Below are 24,844 nucleotides of genomic sequence, written 5' to 3' on the forward strand. Positions count from 1 at the left end.
TTCTGCGGTAAAAGCTAAAAACGTACCCATATTTCTCACTTTTCAAGTTATGACAGTCTTTCACAGCTGTCAATGATAAAGATGTTTTGGATACCATCCAGAAATAATCTCTAACAAGTTGCAGTGCTAGACATATGAGAGTTTGTAGAAACTTTCCGAGCTTTCTCAAGAAGGTACTTCTGACTGATCTTCAGTAGGAATCACTTTTTGAAAAAAAAAATTTTTTTTTAAATCCATGGTAATAGGAAAGGGAGTATCCTGAGCTGTCTTGCTGCTGAAGGACAGGATGTGTCTACAAAAGCACTCTACTTTGCTCCCCTTCCTCAAACAACACTTAGAGAACTTTAAGATGGTGAAACAACAAGACAAATTTGCCTTGACTAGAATTTTTCCTTATCTTAATTACTAGAATTAAGAATTCTGGAAAAAGGGGAGCCTGGGTGGCTCAGTGGGTTAAGCCGCTGCCTTCGGCTCAGGTCATGATCTCAGGGTCCTGGGATAGAGCCCTGCATCGGGCTCTCTGCTCAGCAGGGAGCCTGCTTCCCTCTCTCTCTCTCTCTGCCTGCCTCTCTGCCTACTTGTGATCTCTGTCTGTCAAATAAATAAATAAAATCTTAAAAAAAAAAAGAGAATTCTGGAAAAAAAAAAAACACCATAGCAGCAATAAAGACCAGAATTAAAGCACTAAAATATGCCTTATAGAACTCATGTGTTATCTTTCCTTAAAGCTTTTTTTTTTTTTTTTTAATATTTTATTTTTTTATTTGACAGAGAGAAATCACAAGTAGACAGAGAGGCAGGCAGAGAGAGAGAGGGAAGCAGGCTCCCTGCTGAGCAGAGAGCCCGACGTGGGACTCGATCCCAGGACCCTGAGATCATGACCTGAGCCGAAGGCAATGGCTTAACCCACTGAGCCACCCAGGCACCCTCCTTAAAGCTTTTTAAGACAAACGTGAAAAGAGAGTCTCTTTCTCCAATTGGGCTAACATTTAGTTGAAAGCACAAATAGTCAAGTGTGAGTAGACCTCTTCAGGAGATTCCTAATTTAAGTGTAAGTATGTTTCAACATTCTAGATTTTTGTCTGAAACTTGGAACACTTTTAGTCATGGGTTCGGTACTATATTTGGCAGAATCAATGTTAGACACAGCCATATGATGGTCCCCTGAGTATCTCTAAGTTCTCGTTTTGTATTAATAAAGACACAGATAAAGACTGTTTGGAGAATTTGATCCCAAAGGAAAAATGTATTGAGCTTTCTAGTTTGGCATCCTTTGACACCATAGTGGCCCTGAGATGGGAATGTATGGGGGCATTCTCTGGCCATCTGTGGGGAAGAGACTCTTTCATATCTGAGAGATTATGGCTTACGGCATGGTTTTAGAGCTGAATTAAGTGAGGGATTCTTGAGGGATCGGAGTTAAATACAGAAGCACTGATGGGAGTGGGTGGTGATGGTCATGAAGTCATTAGAGTCCTCCCAGGGTACAGTTTTTCAGGGAACCCTTCCCGGGCCTCTTTGGTTTCCTTCTCGCTCTGTTTAATTCCTTTCTCCAGTCCCCAAGCACTGGAGATAACTTCTTTCTCTTTATACTTTTGCCAGTGTTTAGATCTTATGGTAGTCTGAATCCTGAGAACTTAATCTTATCATTTCTTGAGATTTTTCAAGAGTTATTTTTCCCCTTCTAGTAAGAAATGAAAGGTAGTAAGTAAAAGGAGTAGTAAATGTGCTTTAGAGTAACTTCAAGTAGCTGGGGCAGAAAGGAAAAATGGAGAGGAGGGGAGACTAAGTTCCATGGTAGGAATTTGGTGAGCTAGAGCAGCCAAAAGAGGGTTGGAGATTGGGATGGGGGGGTACCGTGGGGAGAGAGAGAGAAGGGGAGAATGAGAGCGAATGTGAATGAGGTCTGGACAGGTGGGCACTGGTTGGATTATATAGGCCTTTGTGGACCTCTTAAAGACTTTGGATTTAAGCCTGAGTTCAGTGGGGAGCCATTGAAGGCACTTAAACAGAAAAGTCATTAGAAAATTTTTGTGGTTTCCTCTTTGGTGGTGTGTGGAGAAGAGACTGAAGGCCTGTTAGAAAAATCCAGTTGAGAGATGTTGGTTTGGCCTAGGGCATGTCTGTGATGGAGATGGGGAAAATGGAGAAAATGAGATCGATTTGAGAGAGTTTAGTTGGATTGGTGGTGGATGAGAAGTGGCAGATGAGGGAGGAGGAGTGTCAAGGACACCTGGGTTTTCACATGAGTACCTGAAGTCCTTACATTAGGCAAGACGAGGATCTGGGGCGGTAACAACAGCCTCAGAATCTCAGGCCCAGGCGCCTGGGTGGCTCAGTGGGTTGGGCCTCTGCCTTCGGCTCAGGTCATGATCTCAGGGTCCTGGGATAGAGCCCTGCATTGGGCTCTCTGTTCAGTGGGGAGCCTGATTCCCCCTCTCTCTCTGCCTGCCTCTCTGCCTACTTGTGATCTCTGTCTGTCAAATAAATAAATAAAATCTTAAAAAAGAAAGAAAGAATCTCAGGCCAATAGCACAATAACACCTTTAGTCATGCAAAGTGGGCTACACATCCAAGTGACCTTCCTGGGCAGCTGTCCTCTAAACTCAATGATTGGACTGCCCACCACTTGAACAAATTTGGGTCCACCAAATTTGCTGTGACAGGGAAAAGCGGACACGAAGATTCACGCATGGACTCTTCAGTCACTTCTCCGCACATCTCGTTGGCCAGAGTAGGTTGTGTATATGGGTGCACCCTTTTATTTCAAGGAGCTGGAAGTGTAATCCTCTCTTGTGCTCAGAAGAAGAGGAGAAACAGAAAACCTGGTGGAAAGGTCTACCACAATTCCATTTTCTGATATGGAGAGCTCCAAAGAGTTTTGTTTCAGATATGCTATTTGAGATGCTTGTGAGATAAATAAGTATCTGTATCAAGTAGGCCTTTGAGGAGGAAGGAAGGATAGAATGAAGGAGAAGAAGAAAGGGGGCAGAGAGGGAAGGAAGGGAAGGAGGAAAATTCAGGTTTTGTATATACATTCAAAATGTATCTATGGGATTTACGGGATCACAAAGAGACAGTGTCTAGAGAAAGACTAGGATGAAGAAATGAGCCCTTTATTAGTTAAGCTATCCTGTGGGTCCACTTAGGGGTGTGTTAGAATCTGCCACTTTACACTACACTGTCTGGGTAGAAACTTGGTCTGAATAGAAATTCAGTGTCACCTCCCCAGCACTGGGAAGAATACCTTGAAAGAGGTAGTACCTGGTAACATCTAGTAGGAGGTAGTCATTGATATATTGTATTATATTACATGTCTGTGTCCTTTCTGGTCAGCTTTGTGGAGATAGAACAAAACCAATCACTTTTCATTCAGTGAGTGTACCTTAACCAATGTGTACAGTCGTAGAACCATCACTACAATCAAGATACACACCATTTCGTCACTCTAATTTCTTCTTTGTGCCCTGTGAGAGTCAAACCTGTCTTCCCACACCCTAGTAAGCTCTGATGTATTTTCTATCAAAATAGTTTGCCTATTAGAGGATTTCATATAAATGGAATCGTACAGTATGTGTTCTCTTGTATCTGGATGCTTTTATTTAGCATAAGGGTTGGTACACTTTTTCTGCTAAGATTCAGATAGTAAGCATTTTTGTAGACAAGAGGGTCTTTGTTGGAAGTACTCAACTCTTTTGGTTACGGCACAAAAGCAGCCTTGGAAAATATATAAACTGAAGGTAGGCAGCGCTGTTCCTGTGGAACTTTGATGAAAAAAACAGGCTGAGGGCCAGATGTGGCCTGTAGGCTGAAGTGTGCTGACCCTTGATTTAGCACAATGCTCTTCAGAGTAATTTCCATTGTTGTGTGTAATAATTCATTGTTTTTTTTTGTTTGTTTTGCCGAGTAGTCTTCCATTGTATGGATGATGTACCACAATTTGTTGGCCCATTCATCATTAAGTTGTTTCTAGTTTTTAGCTTTTATGAAGAAAGTTGCTATGAACATTCACTTACAAGTCACTGTTTAAACATATGCCTTCGTTTCTCTTAGGTAGATACCTAGGAATGGAATTTCTGGGTCATATGGAAAAGGCACATTTAATATTATAAGAAGCTGCCCAAACTGTTTCTTAAAGGAAATCAACAATTTAAAGATTAAAAAAAATATATTTATTTGAGAGAGAGAGAGTGAATGTGACAGGCTGAACAGAGGGAGGAGAGAGAGAAGCAGACTCCCCACTGAGTAGGAGCCCCTGTTCTGGACCAGTCCCGGGACCCTGGCGATCATGACCTGAGCCGAAGGCAGACACTTAACTAACTGAGCCACCCAGCTGCCCCAGAGACCTACTATTAAACCAATAATGTACGCGAGTTCTAATTGTTCTGAGTTCTTGGCATTGTAGTGTCTAGTGGAATAAATATTTATTAATATTTAAATGTTAATGGATATAAATGAATCAATGAAAATATATTGAGAATATTATCTAGTATCATAGATTTTTTTATATGTGATTTTTTAAATAGCTACTTCTTCTGGCTTTATCATAAATTATTAAATGGATTTCCTGTTATTAAACCTTAAGACTTTATAAAAATTTCCTGTTGAAAACAGAGCAGTCACCATCTGTGTAGAGGGCAACATGTTCAATACTGCACTTACTGGTAAAGGTACAGAGTGCAATTACTCTCTACTCTTCTTAGTAGCTAGTGGCTACACCATGTGCCTTTCCTCATGGGTTGATCTGGGGATTGGGTTGAAATTCTATGGAAATTTGATGAGCCTAATTTAATTGTACTTTCGAGTAGGCAGCCACCTTACCTCTTCAGGGGTATGTCAAGGAGTACCCTCAGGCAGATCCTGGATTTTTCTTAGAAGGGTATTTTGTGTCTCTTGGTCCCCCAGTAATTTGTCCCTTAGCATGTGGCTGAATGAATTTTTGCCTGAACAGTCTTTAAGTTAATGTTTGAAGTGTCTGTCTACCTACCTCAGATTTTTTTTGCTTTTTAAAGTCTCAGTCAAGTTTTGTGGTCTTCTACTTTAAGCTGTGTAACTTTCCAGCGAGCTGACTTATACCTGAGGAAATTGATTTGCTATTTAGGTGTTTGCCAAATAAGCTCATTAAATGCAGGGACCTGATACCAAAAAGTCATTATTTCAGTTTTGAGTGCTTGTTCTGAGGCTATATACTCGGACAGAGCTAGATGTCAATTAAGATTATTTCTTGTTAGTGGGGATGAAATCATGTTATCGGCTTATAAAAGAGCAGCTCTGTTCTTTGTCTAGGGTTATAGGAGAGTATATTTAACTCACGCAAAAGTTTATCCATCCGTTAAGTGGAAAGGTAAAAAGATAGAGGCTGTCAAGAGATCCCAGTTTCACCTGACCAGAAGCTATGCTTGAGCCACGGGGTATTTTTCCTGCAGAGCTCTGGGAGGTAGGGTCAAATTGCAGGTTACAGTGTTACAAATTGTCACAGTGCTAAGAAGTAAGTCTGTGTTGAGCCTGAAAAGCTTGGCCATGGGTTACCTTCCCTGGAGTCAAACTCAGAAGCAAGTTCACTACGTCATGGTCAATATTATGTTAATGCCAAGTGGGAAGGTACAGCAGAGATCCATAATGGAAAAATGCCTAAAGCCTCCTCCTTCCCCATGAACCATACTTGTTGTAGAATCCTGGATTTGCAGATTAAAAGAGCTGATATTGACTGGTTCTTTCTGTGGGCCAGGCCCTGTTCTGAGCATCTTGTGTATATCAAGATCAAAGGGAGTTCAGTGTACTGGTTCAGAACACAGACTTTTGGGCTGGCTAGATTGCTAATTAACCAAGTGAATGGCTGGTTTCCTCAGTGACTGCATTTCTTCATTTTTAGCTTGGGGATTATGACAGCACTTATGTCCTAGGGCTGTTGGGAGGGTTGAATGAGTTCATACACCTGTTCAGTTCAGGAGGGTGCCTAGTGTGTAGTAAGTCGTATAAACACTAGCTGTTATCATCCTCATCTTATTACTCATCTCAAGAGAGCTGAGGGATAGATACTGTGGTTTTGCCCATTTTACAGTTGGATAAACTGAGGCACAGAGAGCAATGATCCCAAGGCCACAAGGCTAAGAGGTGGTGAAGTAGGATTAGAATACATACAATCTGAGTCCATTCTGTGGTTGTAAACGCTCTGTTCTGATGCCTCTCGATTTAGTAAGAAGGAAATGGCCATGAATTTTAGGTGTAATCTACAGTGAAGCAAAGAGGCTCATAAGGAAGAGATGAGTAAGAGGAGGGTCTCTTATACTGGTGGCTTGGACTTGACCACTGGTTCCTCTGATTGAATATACATCCATTGACTTGATAGTGGCCAACAGATTGGCCCAGCGTGTATCTTCTGTTTGGAGTAGTCCTACTTCAGGAAATGGCATTGCCATCTCTTCTGTTAAGTGAGCTAGAAGCCTGGGTCTCCCTTAACTCCAGCCTTTTCCTTGTTACTGTATCTGGTATCATTAATTCCTGTTGGTTTTTATTTATTTTTTTTAAGAGTTTATTTATTTATTTGACAGAAAAAGATCACAAGCAGTCAGAGAGAGAGAGAGAGGAAGGGAAGCAGGCTCCCTGCTGAGCAGAGAGCCCAGTTCTCAGGGCTCCATCCCAGAACTCTGGGATCATGACCTGAGCCGAAGGCGGAGGCTTTAACCCACTGAGCCACCCAGGCGCCCCTATTTTTATTTTTTAAATGCCTTATAAATATTTCACCTTCTCCAATGCCAAGGCACTATATCAGCCCAAGCCAAGGTCCTCAATCTCCTTCTTTCCCAACTTCCTCAGTCTGACTACTCTTGCTGCATTCCCCTGTGCTCTTCCCATAGCCTGAGGCAAAAATGCAAATCTTATAATCTTATGCCCTGGCCTAAAACTTTACCCATTTTCACATTCAAACCCACATCTGTCTGATTCCAAAACCTGTCTTCTTTCTCATGCCATCTTGCCTTTATAAAGTTCGGAGCAGTTAGCTTTGATTTGGAGAAATGAAAAAAGTAAGATTCTTAGGTGTCAAGTAAAATCAGGTTTTCTTTGACCTCATTCATTAAATTCATGCCTCAGATAATTAGGTCCTAGAATCTGACCCCATTACCAGACCTGTCAGCAGATCTCAAATGTTCCACAAAGATTTATAATATCTGACCTCTTTTCTGGGCAAGACAGAGTATATTGTAATAGGAAAATGATAAGATGCATGACAGCCTTTTCTAATTTTTTTTCACAATCTCGTTCACTAATCTAGCTGGGTTTTTGGAGTGTGTGTGTTAGTTATGTGGTTGTTTTTATTATTATTGGTTTGGTTTTTGCCTAAGTCTTTATCAAAGCAGATATTAACAGGTTGAATCCCAAGTTTGCTAGAACTGAGTGCAGGTAAAAAAGACTTTTTTTTTTAAGATTTTATTTTATTTTATTTTTTGAGAAAGAGGGAGAGAGTTCGTGTGTGTGCACGTGTGTATGCACATGAGAAGGTTGAGGGAGTGAGCACAAGTGGGGACCGGGTGGAGGCAGCTGCTGACTCCCTGCTGAGCAGGGACTCTATCCCAGGACCCTGGGATCATGACCTGAGCTGACGGCAGGCACTTAACCGACTGAGCCACTCAGGTGTCCCTAAAAAAGACTTTTAAATCATCAGCATCCTGTTTATTTACTGAAATAAATTTTTTTTTAAAAGATTTTATTTATTTATTTGACAGAGAGAAATCACAAGTAGATGGAGAGGCAGGCAGAAGAGAGGGAAGCAGGCTCCCTGCAGAGCAGAGAGCCCAATGCGGGACTCGATCCCAGGACCCTGAGATCATGACCCGAGTCGAAGGCAGCGGCTTAACCCACTGATCCACCCAGGTGTCCCCCGAAGTAAATTTTTAAAAAGTACTCAGCAAATGGCCACACTGAGTTAGAAGTCCCTCTGTTTTCCCTTTGTCAGCTTTTAATCTCCCCTCTTCCCAGGGCATGTAAACTGAGTGTAGGGAAGGTCTCCCTAGGGGAAAGTGAAGAGGAAATGAGCTTGGGACCAAAAAAAAAAGAATCCATCCTGACCGGATCCTGGGGTTGGCAGGAAGCAGACTGGCAAATCCAGGCTGTAATCAGTAATACTGGTTTTTTCAGGATGGAACTGTAGGCCATCTTTCCCGTTTGGACAAGTTTTATTTTTATCTTTTATTTTTAAATGAACAGGGTAAGGAATTCCTAGATTCACATGCATGCCTGTGGAAGAGCAATCCCTTTGTTCACCAGCAGCAAATGCTGGCCCACTGGATCCACTGTGATCTTGGTGTTTGTGTGGAAAACTCTTCAAGGTGTGGCCCTCTGTCCCTGTGGATAGCATGTGCCCTGACAGCATTTTATCTTAAGGCAAATTGCAGCCAACTTGTGAGGGAATCCAGATAAAAAGCAGAAGAGATTTCTATCCTACAATCCTGAGAGTCTTGACGGACCCTCCCAAGGTGAAGGAGATAAGAGAAAAGTCAGGTTTTGTTTTTTGTTTGTCTTGCTGGGGGTGTGGGTTCCCGCCTCAATACCAGAAAGATAAGCTCTCTAAAGCCCTAAAAATGGAGGAAATTCATGTTTTCCAACGGAATCTTTGCTGAGAAACGTCTCACAGTTCTGTCTGGAGCCAGGATGTGATACCCTAGTAGCAGGACTGTGTCACCATTGGCCATGGTGCCTTTGTTCCCAGTAAAACCCCAGCTTCCCTGGGGAGCAACGGGGCCCAGGTTGGGCCAGCAAGTTCATCAGGCCCCAGGTGGGTCCTGCGTCCCCTCTGTCAGCTTGCTGGGTAGAACATTACCGCGTTAGGGCTACTCACCTTGAAAACAGGATAGCGAAGTCAGTGAGTGGGGAGCTGGATGGGTCTCCTCCTCATACAGCCAGGTGTGAAGTCACTCCTCAGAGCGGGCGTGACATGTGGCTGGGAAGCTGTACAGGATTAATGAGACAGGTCCCTCTCTGTGTAGACAGCACCCCTGCCATCCATCTTGAGGGACTCTTAACTCTCTCAAAACCGAAGACCACACCCACTTGTCCTTGGAGAGAAAGCATGGAGAAGTTGCGTCTGGTCACCTCCCTATACTTAGGAGAGCTTTCCTATGTGACAGGGGTGGTGAGAGAAAATGGGTCTCTTTTGTTCCATCGGGTTATATGCCTTTGAAAGGCCAGTGAATCCTTCCAGAATCTTAACACTAAACCTTACCCCTTACATTCCTCCCGACCTAGTCTCTAACCTGGAAACTCAGGCTCATCTTTTGAAACTCAGAAAAAAGAAAAAGTGATCATACCTATAAAACCTCCTGGGACTTGAAACCAGCTTATCATTCCTCTCTAGTGTCAGAAGAGTTTGTTTAGTTCTGTTCAGATGCCAAAGGGAGAATGAACCAGCATGCGGTGGGTGCTCTGTGTGTTTCACTAGGGAGGCTACAGGGAGCTGAACCCAGGTCCCCTGTGCTTGCTAAATCATTACCCACTAATACTACCCTAGCTGGCCCTGAGCTCATTGCTTTCTATGTTTAGTCTTCATAACATCCTATGAGAAGGTTCCACTGTCCTTCTGTGTCACAGAGGACAGCGAGGGTGGGGCATGTTAGGTAACTGTCCCCAGTCCCAGAGCCATGGGCACGGTGGGACCTGGCCTGACACCCACGGGGACATCCGACCTCACATTCACTTGCCAGCTTGTGCTCCTCCGGAGAACTAAACCTGAGGGACTGAGGAGGGGGAGAAAGGCAGAGGCTCGTGGTGTCCTGTGAGTGTGGCCCTGGGTTATATGTGTGTTGCTGTTCCGAATGACTAATTCTGTCTGAGCTGTCAGGTGGCAGCCCTCCGCGGCACAGCCCAGCTCTCCGCCTCCCGCAGAAGGAGGCCCTTGCTCCTCATCTGATGCAATCGAATTTCCTAGGGTGGCCTTTAGAGCTCGGCTGTTGTTGGAGAGAGAAGGAGAAAGAAGTTTCACATATTGTTTTTTGATCAGCAGGTTTGGAAACTTTGAGTGTTTGGCTCACAGGATGGTGGAAACGCTCCAGCATTTCCTGTGGCCTCGAGTCTGGGTTCTGAGATAGAGAGCTGGGCCTGAGCTTTGCCTCCTCCTCCGGGGAATGTCAGCACACATCACAAGCCACAAGGCTTGCCTGCTGGGAGCAGGGGAGCGGGGGTGGGCTGGAAGGGGGGGCCGGCAGGAGGGGAGCAGTCAGTGGCATTACAACCAATGAAAAGGAATCTTTCAAACAAATATCCAAAAACCAGAATAAAGGAGGAAAGGTGTGCATTAGTTTGCAAAATAATGAACTTTCCAGTAGAGATGCTGATTCCCAAAGTGCAAGAGAGCTCCTAGTACAGGACAGAGGGCGAAGAACCAGCAGCTTAGCTCCTGTCTGCTTGATTTTGGCAGACTTCCTCCAGGAGGAAAGCAAATCTGGAGTAGGCCCTATTCTCACCTCTGAGAGCCTCTATTTCTAGTCCCATCCGATGGGACAAATGAACAGCTGCTGCTTGAAAAAGTGCCTAAAGGTTTTCTGAGAAAGGAATTCTGTATTTTAAAAATGCATCATTGGATTGAGTAATCCTTCAGTTTTGTTTTTTTTGTTTTGTTTTGTTTTTTATCTCTGACTTTGCTTTTAAGGAACAAGTGATTCATTCATTTATTCATTCCCTCGTCTGCAAACTATTTATTGAGCTGTTATTTGCCACACCATCGGGTCAGGCCCGGAGGTGCAGAGATGAGTAAGATCTATGATCCCGACCCTGGGGGACTGTAAACTAATAGCATCAGCTGTGGCAGGGCGCCATGGCAGGTGTCTCGCAAGCACCTGAGAAGACACGCGGGGCAGTCTCTCATTACCGGGGGCGGCTCTGGGGTCAGGGAAATCTCTCGGAGGAGCTGGCACAGGAGGTTGCTGTGAAGTCTAGGCGGGAATGTTTGAAGCCAACCCAAGGGCGGCAGGGAAGGACATTCCAAGGAGAGGGAACGTTCTGAACGAAGGCAGGAGGCACAAGAATTGGCCACAGCCAGGAAATGGCCCGCAGTTTCCGGGGGAAAGAAAGCCACTGTCTCTCTTGGTGCTTTTCCTCTCCACTCAGTGGAGTGTGGCCCACCTATGTCTGCAGTAATCCTGACATGGCCAGTCTGGGGCTTGCCTGCCATATGCAGAGCTCCCCATAGCCCCTGCAGGAGGACTGTCGATGATCTTAAAGAAAAGCCCGTTTGCCAGACTGACAGTGTGCGGATTTGCGGGGTGCGGCGCACAGGGGTACAGTTGGAGGGTAGGTTGCACTGGTGGCGCTCAGAGGCAGGTGGGAGCAGGCTGTGGGAAGATTATGTGATGTAGGTCCCAAATGACCATTCAAAGTTTTTTTTTTTTTTTTTAAAGATTTTATTTATTTGAGAGAGAGAGTGAGAGAGATAGAGAAGGAGCAGGGGGAGGGGCAGAAGGAGAGGGAGAAGCAGACTCCGTGCTGAGCGGGGAGCCAACTTAGGGCTGGATCCCAGGACTCTGGGACCATGACCTGAGAGGAAAGCAGTTGCTTAACCGTGGAGCCACCCAGGCGCCCCACCATCCAAAGTTTTAAAGCAGGAACGGAGATGTTGAGATTCAAACTCTCAGAAATACAATATTCCATTTCTTCTACTGTTTATCCTCTGCTCGTTTGCACAGTAGAAGCTGTAGTTAATTGAATTTTTACTGTCCAATGTGAATTGGAAAGAGTTACTCAAAAGAATTGGGCTGCTTTCCTGGAGATAATCCCATAGACGCAGGTGATGATAATTCAATATGGGACTAAAGGAAAGAGTGTTCTCTGCCACTTTCCACTGTATATCTGGCCAAGACTCTTCAGCTCTTCTTTTTTCCCCCGAGAAACAAAGGAGGCAAGTGGTCTCAAAGCATCAGTTCCCGACGTGTATCCCATGTGAAACTGGTGCCATAAGCTGCTCCATGAAAAAAAAAATTTTTTTCTAGAAAGATCCATTTGGGAAATATTATGTATTGCATATGAAAATTTCACAGTAGATGTATATTACATTAAAGACCCAAGAAGCCCTCTACTAAAGGAGCCTTTTAAAAAATGTGGTATAGTGATTAAAAACATGGCTATGCAATCAGACAGAAGTGGATTAAGTTCTGGCTGAGCTCCATATTCTGATATGAGATCTTGGGCAAGGTACTTAGTATCTGTGTATCTTAGTTTCCTAGTCTGTAAAATGGTTTACTAATGGTACCGATTTCATAAGATTGTTACAAAAAGTATATGGTACGTGAACTAGTTGTTTCCATTATTAGCTATTATTGCATTCAGTGTTTTACAAGAGGCTTAACTTTTTCTTTCCTTCTTTTCCTTTCCTTTTCTTCTTTTTTTTTTCTTCTTCTTTTTTTTTTTATATTACTTGACTTCATATTGAAGGAAGCAGTGTTGTGTGGGAATTGCTGGGCTAAGGCTTATTCCTGAAATGCCTGCATGACTCCTGGTTGCAGGCCGAGAGAGGAAAAGCAGCTTCTGGGCAATGAAGACTCCATCAGAAATGTTGGCATGCAGGTATCTGAGCTCTAGAACCAGTGAATAAAATATCATTCCTGTTTAGCTCCAAGGTCAGACTGTGTAACTTCAGTGGGTGTTTTGTGTGCCAGTTGTCTCTCAAGGGACTGGCGAGATTATAACTCAGGGCAGTAAACAGATATGATGAGGCTGGTGTATTAGGGGTTTTCAATTACCAGTAATGGAAACCTTACTCAAACTCACTTAGCATAACCGGGAATTTATGGGCTCATATATCTAGGGAGAGTATTAGGAGAGCTCAGAGAATGGAAGAAAAAGCGTTAAGGAGTCTGGAACTCAATGTATTAGGACTCTTGTCCTCTTTTCCTCTCTCCTCTCTTTCTCTGCTGCTTGTCTTTGCTTCTCCTTGCCCCATTCCTTCCTATCACAGATGGCCCGTCCCCACATAGAGGGAAGAAGGTTGCCAAACAACCCCCCCACAGGAAGACAGACTCTTTCCTTCCAGGCCTCATGGAAGGATCCCCAGCATTGGATTTGCTTGGATCACGTGTCTGTCCCTCGGCCCAATCAGTCGCTGTTGCCAGGGAGGTGGGCATTGTCATTGGCCCCACACATGCCCACTCTTGGTTGTGGGATGGGACCCGCCACCTGAAGAGAAGAGATGGGAAGGCTCAGTAGACCTTCCCACACTAGAGCTGCATGCGAGAGAAAAGGCGCCTAGAGTAAAAGGTTACAAGATGACCCCAAGTGGTAGCAAGGTTTTCATAAATTTATATAAATTCCCTTTCCTATTGATTTAAGCCACTTAAAAAGATTTTTTTTTTTTTATCTGTTAAATGATTCTTGTTCTACATCTCATTCCCCCCCCTCCTTTTTTTGCAGTTAAAATAGTATATGCATGGCTGTCACTGCCCACTTTGTAAATTTGGTCCATATAATATGTTTTTATAAAATCAGGATTAGAATCCGTCACCTCAGTTCCCTGCTTTTCAACCAGGGACGATTTTGTCCCTCAAGGGATGTCTGGCAATGTCTGCAGACATTTTGATTGTCTCCAATTTATAAGCGATCATTTGATTGTGTAACTGGCATTTAATACTGGCCCGAGGCCAGGGATCCCTGATAAACTTCCTGCAGTGCCCAGGATGAGCCCCACAGCATAGAATTATTTGATCCCAAATGTCAATAGTGCTGCAGTTAAGAAACCCTGCTTTAGTAGTTTCAGGAGAACAGACTTCTAATAGCCAGATATATTAGTCTACATCTTATGGATTAAAAATAAAGTAATTTTATTTATTTTTAAAGGGCTTTTGCTTTTTTTCTTGATTGTATCAGTGTAAGAGAGTGTTATTTGCCCACATTCTCACCAATCAATAAATGTTTATTTCTTACCAGTGTGACGGACAAAAAAGGTATGATTTGCTCTTTTACTTTGCATTTCTTTTAATACAATTAAGGGTGATCTTTTGGGTATTTATTGATCATTCATTTCCTCTTGTGTGGACTACTTTTTTTTTTTTAGGTTCTGCAAGTTTTTAAAAATATATTCATAAGAGATCATTATTAAGGATATTTATACCAGGTTGCTATAGCTATTGCAAATATTTTCTTGATTTTTTTTTTGTTTTGTTTTTAAATTTTTATGGTGCTTTCTAGAATGGCAAGATTTTAAGGGTCTTTCTATCAATCATCTGCCTCTCCTTTGCTTCCTGTCTTCCTTTGCTAGGGCTGCCATAACAAAGTATCACGGCCCGGATGAGTTCAACGAGAGAAACGTATTGTCTCCCAGTTCTCGGGTCTGGAAGTCTGAGATCAGCGTTTTGGCAGGGTTGGTTCCTTCTGAAGCCTCTCTCCTTTGCTTGTAGACAGTTGTCTTCTCACTGTATCCTCAGATGATTGTCCCTCCATACCTGCCACGTCCAGATTTCCTCTTATACAGGCAGTCAGGAATCCAGCCCTTGCTAATGACCTCATTTTAACCTAATTACTTCTTTAAAGACCTTATCTCCAAATACAGTCATATTCTTAGGTACCTCAACATTAGGTTAGGACCTCAACATTTTTAGGGGAACACAGTAGCCCACCATCATGAGAGAGGGGCCTCCATCACCTCAGGGAATGTGTTAATATTTGGGGGGAAGTTCCCATAATCATTATAAACCTATTATTTGTCACCAGTGGATAATGATGGCCAGTGAGGCAGAGGACAGTTTTCCTGGGGAGGAAGGAAGGGACAGAGGAGTTAAAGCAAATCATTTATCCAGCTGTTTGGTGTTCCTTTCCCATTGATCTGCCTTTTGGCTTCTACTGGCCCATCTGTCGGGCTCTGTCAGTGTAATCGTGGGGACACACAGTTCACCAGGGCAAGTATGTTCATTTTTCCATTACACAGCTCCTATAGGAATGTCCTCTCAGGCTGCTTTTCTCTCTCTCCTCTTAATAGAGTTTGCTGGTGTAACAGAAAGTCTAGAAACAGGATAAAAGAGTTTAAAGCCATTATAGGGACTGAAAGCGAAAACAATATGGGAAATTGAGGGGGGAGGGGAAGATCAGGTATTTGGGAACATTATGCATCCCCAAACCTAATCAAATAGATGGGAAAACATGTAGAGATGTAACAGATCTTTAAGAGACTACAGTGAAGTGAGCTTTCAAACTCAGAAGCATATAGAACTTTGGGCAAAGAACAATGTGTAGAGACAGACAGATTTCTAGATGGAATCAAGAACAGTTTCTCTCCGTTGTCTTGGAAACGTGGCCCAAAGCTAAGGAGACACTCAGCAGAATGATAAAGAAAATTTCTACTCGCTCCAGGGTTATGAAGTCACATCTAACTGACACGCAGACTTTGGTAACTAACTCCCAAAGAAAAAGTGATTCCTCCAACTCTCATTAAATTCACTCAACTATAAACAAGCCATTTGACATGCATATTAAGGTTGTAGAATCTCCCTGTTAAAATGGGAATAAAATCAATCAGTCAGCAGGCAAGCAGGGACATTGTAGCATTCTCCACCCATTTCCCAATTGCCTCCAGGGACTGGAGAGTTACAAGACAGAAGGGTTGGAGTGTCTAGTCTAGCCAGCTGCAGAGACTTCCCTCTAGAGGGTCTTAAATTTTAGTTTGCATAAGAATGATTGTATCAGGCTGTTTACATAAATTTACGAGCCTTCTATTTACTGGGCAATTTCGACAGCTTTAGGCTCAGTTTTATTGCTGGTGGCTCTGATGAGCTAGATTTAACTGTTCCTCATGCAAATATAAATTCAAGAGGATAAAATGTGGACTTCCGAGGATAACCCTGTGGACTGGATTATTCATTCTGCAATGGTGCACCTGACTCTACGCCTAAGGAGCCCCATCCGTGCTGTTTGTTAGTGTGGGCAACGCCATGAGGTCTAATAGGACTTGTCAAGTGAATTCCCAGGGCACTCCCCCTAGCCTCTTGGCTTTCTCAAGGACTCCTTTGTACACCTCTGCTATCTTGTTCTCCTCGGGGACTCAGGGAGAGCCACAGCATTGTATTCTCACCTGTTCAACAGGCTTGGTCTCAACAGTCTTTGAGAAATAAATACCAGTTAAAGGGGAAGAAAAGCACCTTTGGTTGGTGATTCCTGGGTGGTTAGATGACCCCTCTTAGTGTAATTCTAGACTATTTTGTGTAGAAGGGGGAAGGAGGTGCTCAAAATGCATTTTAATTTTCATTATCCATTCTCTTGCCCCTCAAGATTGTGTGTCCATTGTTTTTAATAGTGTTAACTGATCTTTACACAGTCTGTTTTCACATTAGAACCTGTTTTCTTAATTCTTATTCTGGGGCTTATAATTAGTCTGGATCCTGAATTAAAGTGATGTGGTATAGACATATAGTACATTGTAGGATTCACAAGAGAGTAAAAGAGTGTACAGGCTATGAAGAGGAAGATTCCAGTACTGATCGTCTACTTGTACTTACATATATGAGACTTCATAATTATTTAACAGGTTCTTGTTGTAGAATATTCAGTTGTTCCTAAGTTTTGGGAATCATAACCAAAATAGCAGTTGTCATTGTTATAGTTAACTGAATAATTATTTCTTGAGGAAATATTCTAGAAAAGTAAAATAACTTAGAGAATAGGAAGTTATATGGCTTTTGGTACAGTTTTCAAAAAGTACCTCTGGAAAGCTGTACCAATTTATATTCTGAATAGATAGACATGGATATTAACTTTCTCCTTTAGGAGTCGTAAACCAAGATTGTCTAGGGAGTCAAGAATATGAACCTCCTAAGTTATGACCCAGCTTCTATTAGAACTACTTTTGCCCTTATTTGGTTTCAGCCACTTGCCTGTTTCAGGAATATGCCAGGCCTCAGGGCCTTTGCACTTGCTGTTTCCTTGGCCTTTGACATAATTTCTCCAGATGGCCTCCTGGCTCATATCCTCACCTCTCACAAGCCTCTTCTTGAATGCTGCCTTCTCTGGGGAGCTTTCCCAGATTTCCCTGTTTACCAGTGTACTTCTGCCCCTCTCAACAGACACATTCCCATGCTTCAGATGCTCCTTCCCTATTGCATTTTTCTCCCGATCCCTTGAGCCGATAAACAACTGGATTTGCTGTTGTACCCCCAGCTCTTGGCACAGAATAGGTAGGGCTCAGTAATTGTTTGTCAGATCAGTGACTGAACCACTGCTCTGTAGATCTGCTTTTGCCGGTTAGCACTGATTAGCCTCACAGCAGGCTTCCCTCATCATCGTTGGCCAAAGGAGCAGCCGTTTTGTTTGGGTTCATTTCTGGTACTTGTCAGCTCGGTGGAGTCAGTTATTTCTATAACTGCCGGTGTTGTAAGGTGGCCATTAGTAAGTCTGCTATCTCCGTCATCTTGGTGATGTCCAGCTGCCACTGAGATGGGGATCATAACTGACGAAGCTTACTCTGGTCTGATAAAGAGCCAAAGGCACATGTTTGATCAGAATCTTTATACACAGATCAATTTCTGAAAGGAAAGGACCAGAAACCCAATAGAAAAGGGATGAAAGATTTGGGCAGTTCACAGAAACGTTGGCATGAGGACTTTGCCTCTTTATGTTCAACCTCACTCAAGAGAATAAGAGAAATACACATTAAAAGTACATGTGATATATTTTTCAATCTGTTAGGTGTACAAATGTTCCCATTTGGTCGTAAGGCTGTGTGTAAATAGGCAGCCTCATCTGTTGCTGGCAGGAGCATAGACTGGTACGGAGCCTGTGGAGGGATGTCTGGAAATGGCTATCAAAATTCACAGTTGCATATGCTTAGGGCACCTGTTTGGCTCTGTCAGTTAAGCAGTGGACTCTTGGTTTTGGCTCAGGTCATGATCTCATGGGTTGTCAGATCGAGCCTAGAGCTGGCTTAAGATTCTCTTTCCCTCTGCCCCTACCCTCAAATAAATAAACCAGTCTTTATTTTTTTAAAAAGATTTTATTTATTTATTTGACAGAGAGAGAGACAGAGACAGAGACCACGAGAGAGGGAACACAAGCACAGGGAATGGGAGAGGGAGAAGCAGGCTTCCTGCAGAGCAGGGAGCCCAATGTGGAACTCAGTGCAGGGCTCAGTGCAGGGCTCGATCCCAGGACCCTGGGATCATGACCTGAGCTGAAGGCAAACGCTTAACGACTGAGCCACCCAGGCGCCCCAATAAAGCAGTCTTTAAAAACAAAATAAAACTGCATATGCTCTTTGACCCCCCAATTTCATATCTATGCATCTGTCATACCCGCTTATGAGCAAAGTGCTGAGTGCATAAGGCTCTTCACCACAGCCTCATAATAGCCAAAAGTAGGAAATCACCTCAGGGTCCAGGTGATAGAGAACTAGCTTATCCTGTAGGATACTTCCATAAAGAGAACTGCTCTGCCTCTGTAAAAGGAGCCAGGGTGCCTCATTTGTATTAATATATAAATACGCGAAATGAACAAAAAAGGTATGGAATGCTGCCTCTTTTTTATAAAGAGAGGGGGAACTGTAATATATTTTTGTATTTGCCTTATATACTTGGAGCCATTCTGGAGGGTCACACAAGAACTGGATAGCTGGAGAAACGGGTGACCGTGGACATGGGGTAGGTGTGTAACTTTACAAGGGGAGATTCTATGCTCTGTTTTCATAAACACCTTTAAGTTTTGCATCACATGAAAAGTCTCAACCTGTTCAAAAATATGAAGTTAAAAAAGTCATCCTAGAGACAGGGGCTAATCTGGGAGAGGCAGCGGTGGATTACCTTCCTTTGTGAAAGCAACATTGTTAACTCCAGCCAGAATTCAAGGTCCCTCCTGAATGCCGCATCAGCCTCATCAGTCAATTTGCTTCCCCCACTTCAAGGCATCTGGGTGCACTGGCCTTGAGGAGGGAACGTGTGTGTGCCTGTGTGCGAACCTCGGGGCATTTCTCCTTCCTCACCATATCCTGGTTGCTATAGTGCGGAGCTCTATTTGTGACACACAGAAAACACTTTAAAGAAACGCTGCTTCCTGACCATGACTTCCTGGGCAATCTGTTCTTCCGGAGACTGCTGAGCGCGAGAAGTTTCCGTGTATTTCTGGACAGAGTGAGCCCAGCTCATTCAGACCCTGGGCACCGTCGTGTGGAGCCCAGCCCCGGGGTAAGGGACACACTGTCCCTCGCCGGAGCCACGTCTTGGGGCGACCGGGGCTCCAGGCCATCGGCACCTTCCCCTCCCCTGTCTTCTCTCCTCAGTGGCCGCTGGCAGTGCAGTTGGTGCCCTGTGAGTTCTGCACCCAGAGCCGTTTCTCATACCTAAAACCGCCAGTGAAAACAGGAAGTGATGAAGCAGAATTCACCCTGCATCGGCACCGAGCAACTTTTCTTTCTTTTTGTCATTCTTCATCAGGTGTAGACACGTGTGGCCATCTGCACTGTAGGATCCCGGTTCTCCCGGCTTTGGACCCTCGGGGTTTACCATGCCGCTGCCCGCGGACATCGTCAAGGTGGCCATAGAATGGCCGGGCGCCTACCCCAAACTCATGGAAATCGACCAGGTCAGTGATGCCCGCCGCAGTGTGGGGGTGATTCTTGGTCTTCTGTTTTGGCATTTTCACAGACTTTGGATTGCTCTCCCCCGCCCCCTCTTTCTCTGTCTGGCTGTGGTGAAAAATCTGTGCAATAATAGTTGCAGTGTAGTTTGATTTCTGTACCACATACAGCGGCGATGGATGGGGTTTTTATACTCGCTCAACGTGCACTCGGATTGTGTCAATACAGGGTTTGTGTCTGAGGCTGTGAGAGAGGCGGCAGGGCCTGCGGCTGGGGCTCTGGGCAGTGGACACAGTGGAGGTCATCCCAGCCCTGCCTGGCAGGGGTTCATGAATATGGGCAGATTGTTTTGTTATAGGCAATACAAAACTTAATTTTTTGACACACTTTCCCCTTTGATCTTTGCAGAAGCCAACAAGTGCATTATAGTAACAGCCTACTAATGAGGTGATTATTTCAGTCTAGGAGGACTCAGTCTCGTATCCCAGCCAATTATAATTTTGTCAGTATAAAGTGCACTGTGTCTAGTGTATTGTCTGGCATATAATGAATGTTCCAAATATTGACTGAATGAAGAAATATCCAGAAGATGTTTTAAATGGCCTTACCTTTAAAGGCTTCCTTTAGCTTGGATTTTGACAGTCTTTGATTGGATTTGATTACAGGTTATCTCAGGAAGGTTATTTTTTTGTCATTCCAGAGCAGATGATTTAAGGGGGAGAAAAATAAAAGGTTGAGACTTAATGTACACTTTGGGTTTCATAACGCAAATAATGTAGGATTCTAGATGGCTTTCGACATTTTCAAAATTAGGGTACCATGGCAACTCTACTTCTTATTTATGCTCTCAGCACTATTTTATGATTATGATCTATACTTTTTTGCCCCCAGTTGGATTTTATTATCTGGCTGAAGAATACGGCAAGAGTTGGATGGCATTGTGAGGGTCCAAAAGACTCATTAAAATAAATGATAAAGGTCACATCAGAATTAGTTGAGCTTGAGTGTGGATGTGAGAAAGGGTAAAATTTTAGGATTGTCATCAAAAAAGGTGTCATCCGTCCAGCTCATCATGGTCATTTTAACCGCTCTCTGAGGTAGTTTTTGTGAGGCTCTAGAAGTAACCCACACAGATAGAGAAGCCCACTCAGTAGTTTTATCCACATTTGTGTCAGCTAACAGATGTTTGTCCTTTTTCATGTGCTGCTCGAGAGAGGGTGTGAGCTGAATTTTTAAATCCGCCTGGGACTCCTTGGTGCAGACTCAGTGTAGTTAGAATTAGTTTGGCTACAACCGAGAGAGCCAAAGTTTCAAAGAGGAGTTGGCCTGTCCTACCCACATGGGCAGTTCTGGGCTGCCATGATGCCCCAGTGTCCTGGACCCAGACCCCTTCTGTCTTGTTGCTTTGCCTTCTCCATCTGTGTGGTTGAGGACCGTTGCTTGGGCTTTACTTGGGAGCTCCCTGGACATGCCGAGTCTCAAACCCCACCGCATACCTCCTGACCCAGAATTTGCATGTTAGCTAGATCCTTGGGAAATCCTGTGTGTCGGTAAGTTTGGGAGGTGCTGAGCTGGATACCTGGTGCTCGAGTCAGAGCCTCCTCAGAATCACCTGGAGCACTTGTGTAAATGTTCTTGTGGACCCTCTGCCAAGAGATGCTCAGTCAGCGGTTTAGTAAATTACTTCCTTTTCATTCTGCCCCGGCCCCTGGTATTTGGGAACCACTGCTGTAAGACAGCAGCTCCTGATAGACATTCTTCGGGGTTTGTGGAGTCCGTGTCCTGTTCTTGCCTTTGGCGATGGCCTTTGTTCTGTGTTCTTTGTTCTGTCTTGATACTTTTTAAAAAAACTATCTTTTATATTTTAGAACAATTTTAGAGTTGCAGAAAAATTGCAAAGGTTATATGGAGCATTTCCATATACCCTTCAGCCAGTTTTCCCTAATGCTAACATCTTAATATATTAGGAAATATATTATCATTCATTCAGGATTCCTTTCCCCAAACTAAGAAATTAACAATGGCACGTGGCTGGTAACTAAACTTCCAACTTTATTGGGATGTCAGCAGTTTTTCCGCTAATGTCCTTTTTCTGTTCCAGGATCTAATCCAGGAATGCCAGCCGCATTGTAATATAGTCGTCACGGTTCCTCACTCTCTTCCAGCCCTTGAGAGCTTCTCAGTCTTTCCCTGTTATTTCATGGCCTGATAGTTTTGAGGAGTAACTTGATTTCAGTACAATTTCAAGTGGAGAAACGGCAAAGAGCCTCTGACCGCCTTTTATCCAGATTCTTTAAAATTATTAATGTTTTGCTTCATATGCTTTATGGTTTTCTCTCTTTTTAGCATATATCTTTTTTCTGAACCATCCAAGGGTGATTTGGAGACATCACCCTCCTTTACCCCTGAATACTCGGTGTGTCTTTCCTAAGAAGAAAATCATTCTCTTTTATATAACCATCTTCTCTTGATAAAAGCAAGGAAATTGAACCTTTCTTCAAAACTATCATCTAACTCTGAGTCCGTAGCCCATAATCAGGAATTGTCACTTGTCCCAGTAATGTCCTTTATAGGTGATTTCCCTATAGGAGTTTTCCCTCCGGGATCATGTATTATTATGTTTATTGCCATTTCCCTTTGGTTCCCATTGATTTGGAATGTTTCCTTAGTCTTTCTTTATCTTTTGTGAACTTGATAATTTTGTAGAGTACAGTACAGCTTTGTGGGATGTCCTTCAGTTTCAATTTCTCTGATCCTTTCCCCCCAGGTTTTGCATTTTGGGATGAATTGCCAGAAAGATGACAAGTGTCCTTCTCAGGGATCTTGTATCGGAAGGTACATGATGATTCCTTTGTGTCATTCGTGGTGATGATTCTGGTTTTAGAAATGCAGATACTGAGATTCTTGGAAGTTCAGTGATTTGCCAGTCCATGAGACCAGGACACAAACCAAGGCTTCCCTTACTCTCATGACTGAACTTCTAAACAGTTGGATAAATTGTGGGCCTCCTGGCATTGCCTCACACAAAGAGTTAGAATCCCAGCCCTTGATGGCCCTGCCTTGCTGGAGTTGGAGGAAGAGCCTAGCGGCAGTGTTGGTATCACGTGTTGTTTCTTTCTTTCTTTCTTTCTTCCTTCCTTTCTTTTTTTTTTTTTTTTTTAAAGATTTTATTTATTTGGGGCACCTGGGTGGCTCAGTGGGTTAAGCCTCTCCCTTCCCTGCTCCCCGCACCCCTCCCCCACTGCCTGTCTTTCTGCCTACTTGTGATCTCTCTCTCTCTGTCAAATAAATAAATAAATAAATAAATAAAGATTTTATTTATTTATTTGACAAAGATCACAAGTAGGCAGAGAGAGAGAGGAAGGGAAGTAGGCTTCCCGCTGAGCAGAGAGCCCAATGCGGGACTCGATCCAGGACTCCGGGATCATGACCTGAGCAGAAGGCAGAGGCCCCAATCCACTGAGCCACCCAGGTGCCCCTCAGGTGGTTTCTTGAACACATCAGAACTTGGCACAAGAATTAGAAACATATTTGCACATGTAGTGAGGACTTAAGCAATGATTGTCACTTGGGTTTTCTTCTTCTTTTTTTTTTTTTTAAAGATTTTATTTATTTATTTGACATACAGAGATCACAAGTAGGCAGAGACACAGGCAGAGAGGAGGAAGCAGGCCCCCCGCCGAGCAGAGAGCCTGATGCGGGGCTCGATCCCAGGACCCTGAGATCATGACCCGAGCTGAAGGCAGAGGATCAACCCACTGAGCCACCCAGGTGCCCCACTTGGGTTTTCTTCTAATCTCCCATGTTCAGTGAGCGTCACATACCCTTCCTCTTCCCCCTGGCATGTTTCCTTTGTTCAGAGAGCTCTTTGTTCCTTTTTACCCTGGGTGGCTACTGCTTCATTAAAAGGTTATTTCTGGGAGTTGGGTTAGGGATCGCTGTCTCGTGTTCTAGAGCCTCGAGTGTCCTTCTATTTGTCACCTGAGTTGTCATTGAATGTTGACTTAAACCAGTGGTCTGACTCGACCTGGAGTGTGCCCAAAAATCACCCAGGGATATTGTGAAAACGGCCTAGTCCCAGCCTAGGTGCAGAGATGTTGGTGCCATTGGCCAGGGGCGGGGGGCTCTTTATCTGCTTCGTGATGAGCACTGAGTGAGTTTGATGGGGTGGGTGGTGGTGGTGGTGGGGGGGCTCCCACATGTCCTGGTCCAGGGGCTCATGAAAAAGTCAGGAGTCTGAAAATGGCTCCTTCTCTGAATGCTGTTTCTCTGGTGCCCAGAGAACAGTCCATCCTTAATAAGTAGATATTTAATTAATGGATAACTAGGAGAGGGCGCTTCCTGGTGAGTGTGGATCATATCTGCTCTGCCTTGCCCTAACCATGCCCGTTTGGTTCAAGGGCATGTCGGCTAGCAGTAGACTGGTTTGTCTTCTTTGTAAATTGTGAGGAGACATTTCTGTGTTTTCCACTCAGCAGGAAAAGGCCCTGAGGGCTTTCTCCAAGTGGTGCTTGTGCTATCATAGGAGGCTGTCAAAGCACGCGTTGGCCTTCTTACTGGCGGCTTCTGTTTTTTCCGCTGCCTGTTGCTGGGCTTTCTCCCTCAGGACCCACTTGAGGCTGCCGTGGCTGGGCGTGGGGACGCACTGAGCCTGAAGGGCGCCCGCCCACTCGTCTGGTTATCTCCCCAGCTCTCAGTCAAGAGCATGGAGCCCCTCACCGCTCCAACGAGAGGCGTCCTGCCGAGAGCCAGGGTGGCCTAACCGATGTCCTCCAGGCTCCAGGACCCCGAAACGGGGGTGGCCCCATTTCTGTGAGAGCCTCACTCACCCTCTCGTAGCCTCAGTCTCTTCGTTTTGTAAAGCTGACGTCATCATTTTCCACTTTCATGATTGCTGTGAAGAGTAAAGGAAACGTGCGACCAGAATGTAGGGCATTGCCTGGCTCAGGGTCATCACTCCGTGAAGGCAGCCCGCGTCGCTGCTAGTGTAAGCACGTTCTCATTTGGCTAGAAAATGAGACGTGGGACGCCTGGGTAGCTCAGTAGGTTGAGGGTCTGACTCTGGCTCAGGTCGTGGTCTTGGGGTCCTGAGATGGAGCCCCGTGTCTGGCTCAGCCCTGCTCAGCGGGGAGTCTGTTTCTCTCTCTCCCTCTGCAGCACCCCATACTCATGTTCTCTCTCGTGCTCTCTCTCGAGTCAATAAATAAAATCTTTAAGAAAGGAAAAGAGACATGCTGGTTTTCCTTTTTACCTGCCTTCATCACGAACAGTTCCCTTTCTCCTTCTTTCTTTGCCTAATGTTGTTAGTGT

The 24,844-nt window shown here is 44.2% G+C and overlaps 1 protein-coding gene across 7 annotated transcripts in view; it reads left to right on the forward strand.

Moving 5' to 3' along the window:
* Positions 1-24,844, forward strand: part of ELMO1 (engulfment and cell motility 1) — a 521,901-nt gene that overhangs the window by 78,337 nt on the left and 418,720 nt on the right. For 5 of the 7 annotated variants that reach the window (XM_059396569.1, XM_059396564.1, XM_059396568.1 and 2 more), the window contains exon 2: positions 19,392-19,539. The exons of 1 other annotated variant lie outside the window; for it this stretch is intronic. In XM_059396569.1, coding sequence (XP_059252552.1) covers positions 19,462-19,539 — 78 coding nt within the window. In that variant the 5' untranslated portion in view covers positions 19,392-19,461. Of the gene's footprint in view, positions 1-19,242; positions 19,266-19,391; positions 19,540-24,844 lie in introns of those variants that run through there. One more of the 7 variants, XM_059396566.1, reaches the window with a different exon arrangement.

Source organism: Mustela nigripes, chromosome 4, assembly GCF_022355385.1.
Source record: "Mustela nigripes isolate SB6536 chromosome 4, MUSNIG.SB6536, whole genome shotgun sequence".
NCBI lineage: Eukaryota > Metazoa > Chordata > Mammalia > Carnivora > Mustelidae > Mustela > Mustela nigripes.